The sequence below is a fragment of the Symphodus melops genome (genome assembly GCF_947650265.1).
Source record: "Symphodus melops genome assembly, contig: scaffold_222, whole genome shotgun sequence".
Lineage (NCBI taxonomy): Eukaryota > Metazoa > Chordata > Actinopteri > Labriformes > Labridae > Symphodus > Symphodus melops.
Window position 1 is genome coordinate 39,128 of NW_027636440.1, and position 873 is coordinate 40,000.

General features: G+C 45.0%; 1 protein-coding gene across 1 annotated transcript in view; it reads left to right on the plus strand.

Annotated features, from left to right (window-relative positions):
* The first annotated feature begins 207 nt into the window (after positions 1-207).
* Positions 208-873, plus strand: part of LOC306819523 (uncharacterized protein) — a 1,557-nt gene continuing 891 nt past the window's right edge. Inside the window, exon 1 of the mRNA XM_079373333.1 lies at positions 208-873. This exon is cut by the window's right edge and continues 584 nt beyond it. Coding sequence (XP_079229459.1) covers positions 273-873 — 601 coding nt within the window. The 5' untranslated portion in view covers positions 208-272.

Sequence of the window (873 nt, forward strand, 5' to 3'; positions counted from 1 at the left end):
TGCGCAATTCCTCAGCATCTACCCAATGCTTGTTCTTGTCCATCGGATCCCCTGCAGAAGAGTTGCGCTACCATGTTGAAAAACTTTGGAAACTTGACACCCTTCCTGTACACAGTGAGAAAGTTGTCATCAGGTCAAGGCAAGACAAACAAGCCATGGAACTTCTTGAAACATCAACAAGAAGAATTCTAGTTAATGGTGTTCAACACTATGCCACTCCTCTTCTCAGACTAGCAAACTCACCCCTTCTGAATATACCTCAAACAGCAGTAATGTCAAGACTCCGTAACACAGAATCTCGACTATCCAAGGATCCGAACAAAGCAAGCTCATACTGTGAGCAAATTTCGAAGCTAGAGGAAGCTGGATATGTGGTGAAGCTGACCCCTGACGAAGTTTACAACACCAAAGAAGCTTGCTTGGACACTGACTCTTTCCTGATGGCTCGTCGAAGATTCACCTCCCGAAGAGGAACGCCAAACGAGATCTTGTGTGATCAAGGAACCAACTTCAGAGGAGGAAACAAAGAATTACAGGAAACCTTCAACAACCTCTGTCCCACTCTCCAATCAGCACTAGCTAAAGGGAAAATTGACTTCCGTTTCAATCCACCTCATGCCCCCCACTTTGGTGGAGTTTGGGAACGTGAAATACGTTCAGTCAAGAATGCTCTAAAGACGACCATTGGTGCACAGATGGTCACTGAAGAGGTTCTGAGAACAGTCCTAATTGAAATGGAAGGAATCCTTAATTCTAAACCACTTGGCTATGTATCTTCAGATATCGCAGATGTTGATCCAGTCACCCCCAACCTTCTTGTTATGGGACGACATGATGCATCACTCCCTCTGGTATCCTATCCAGATTCTGAAC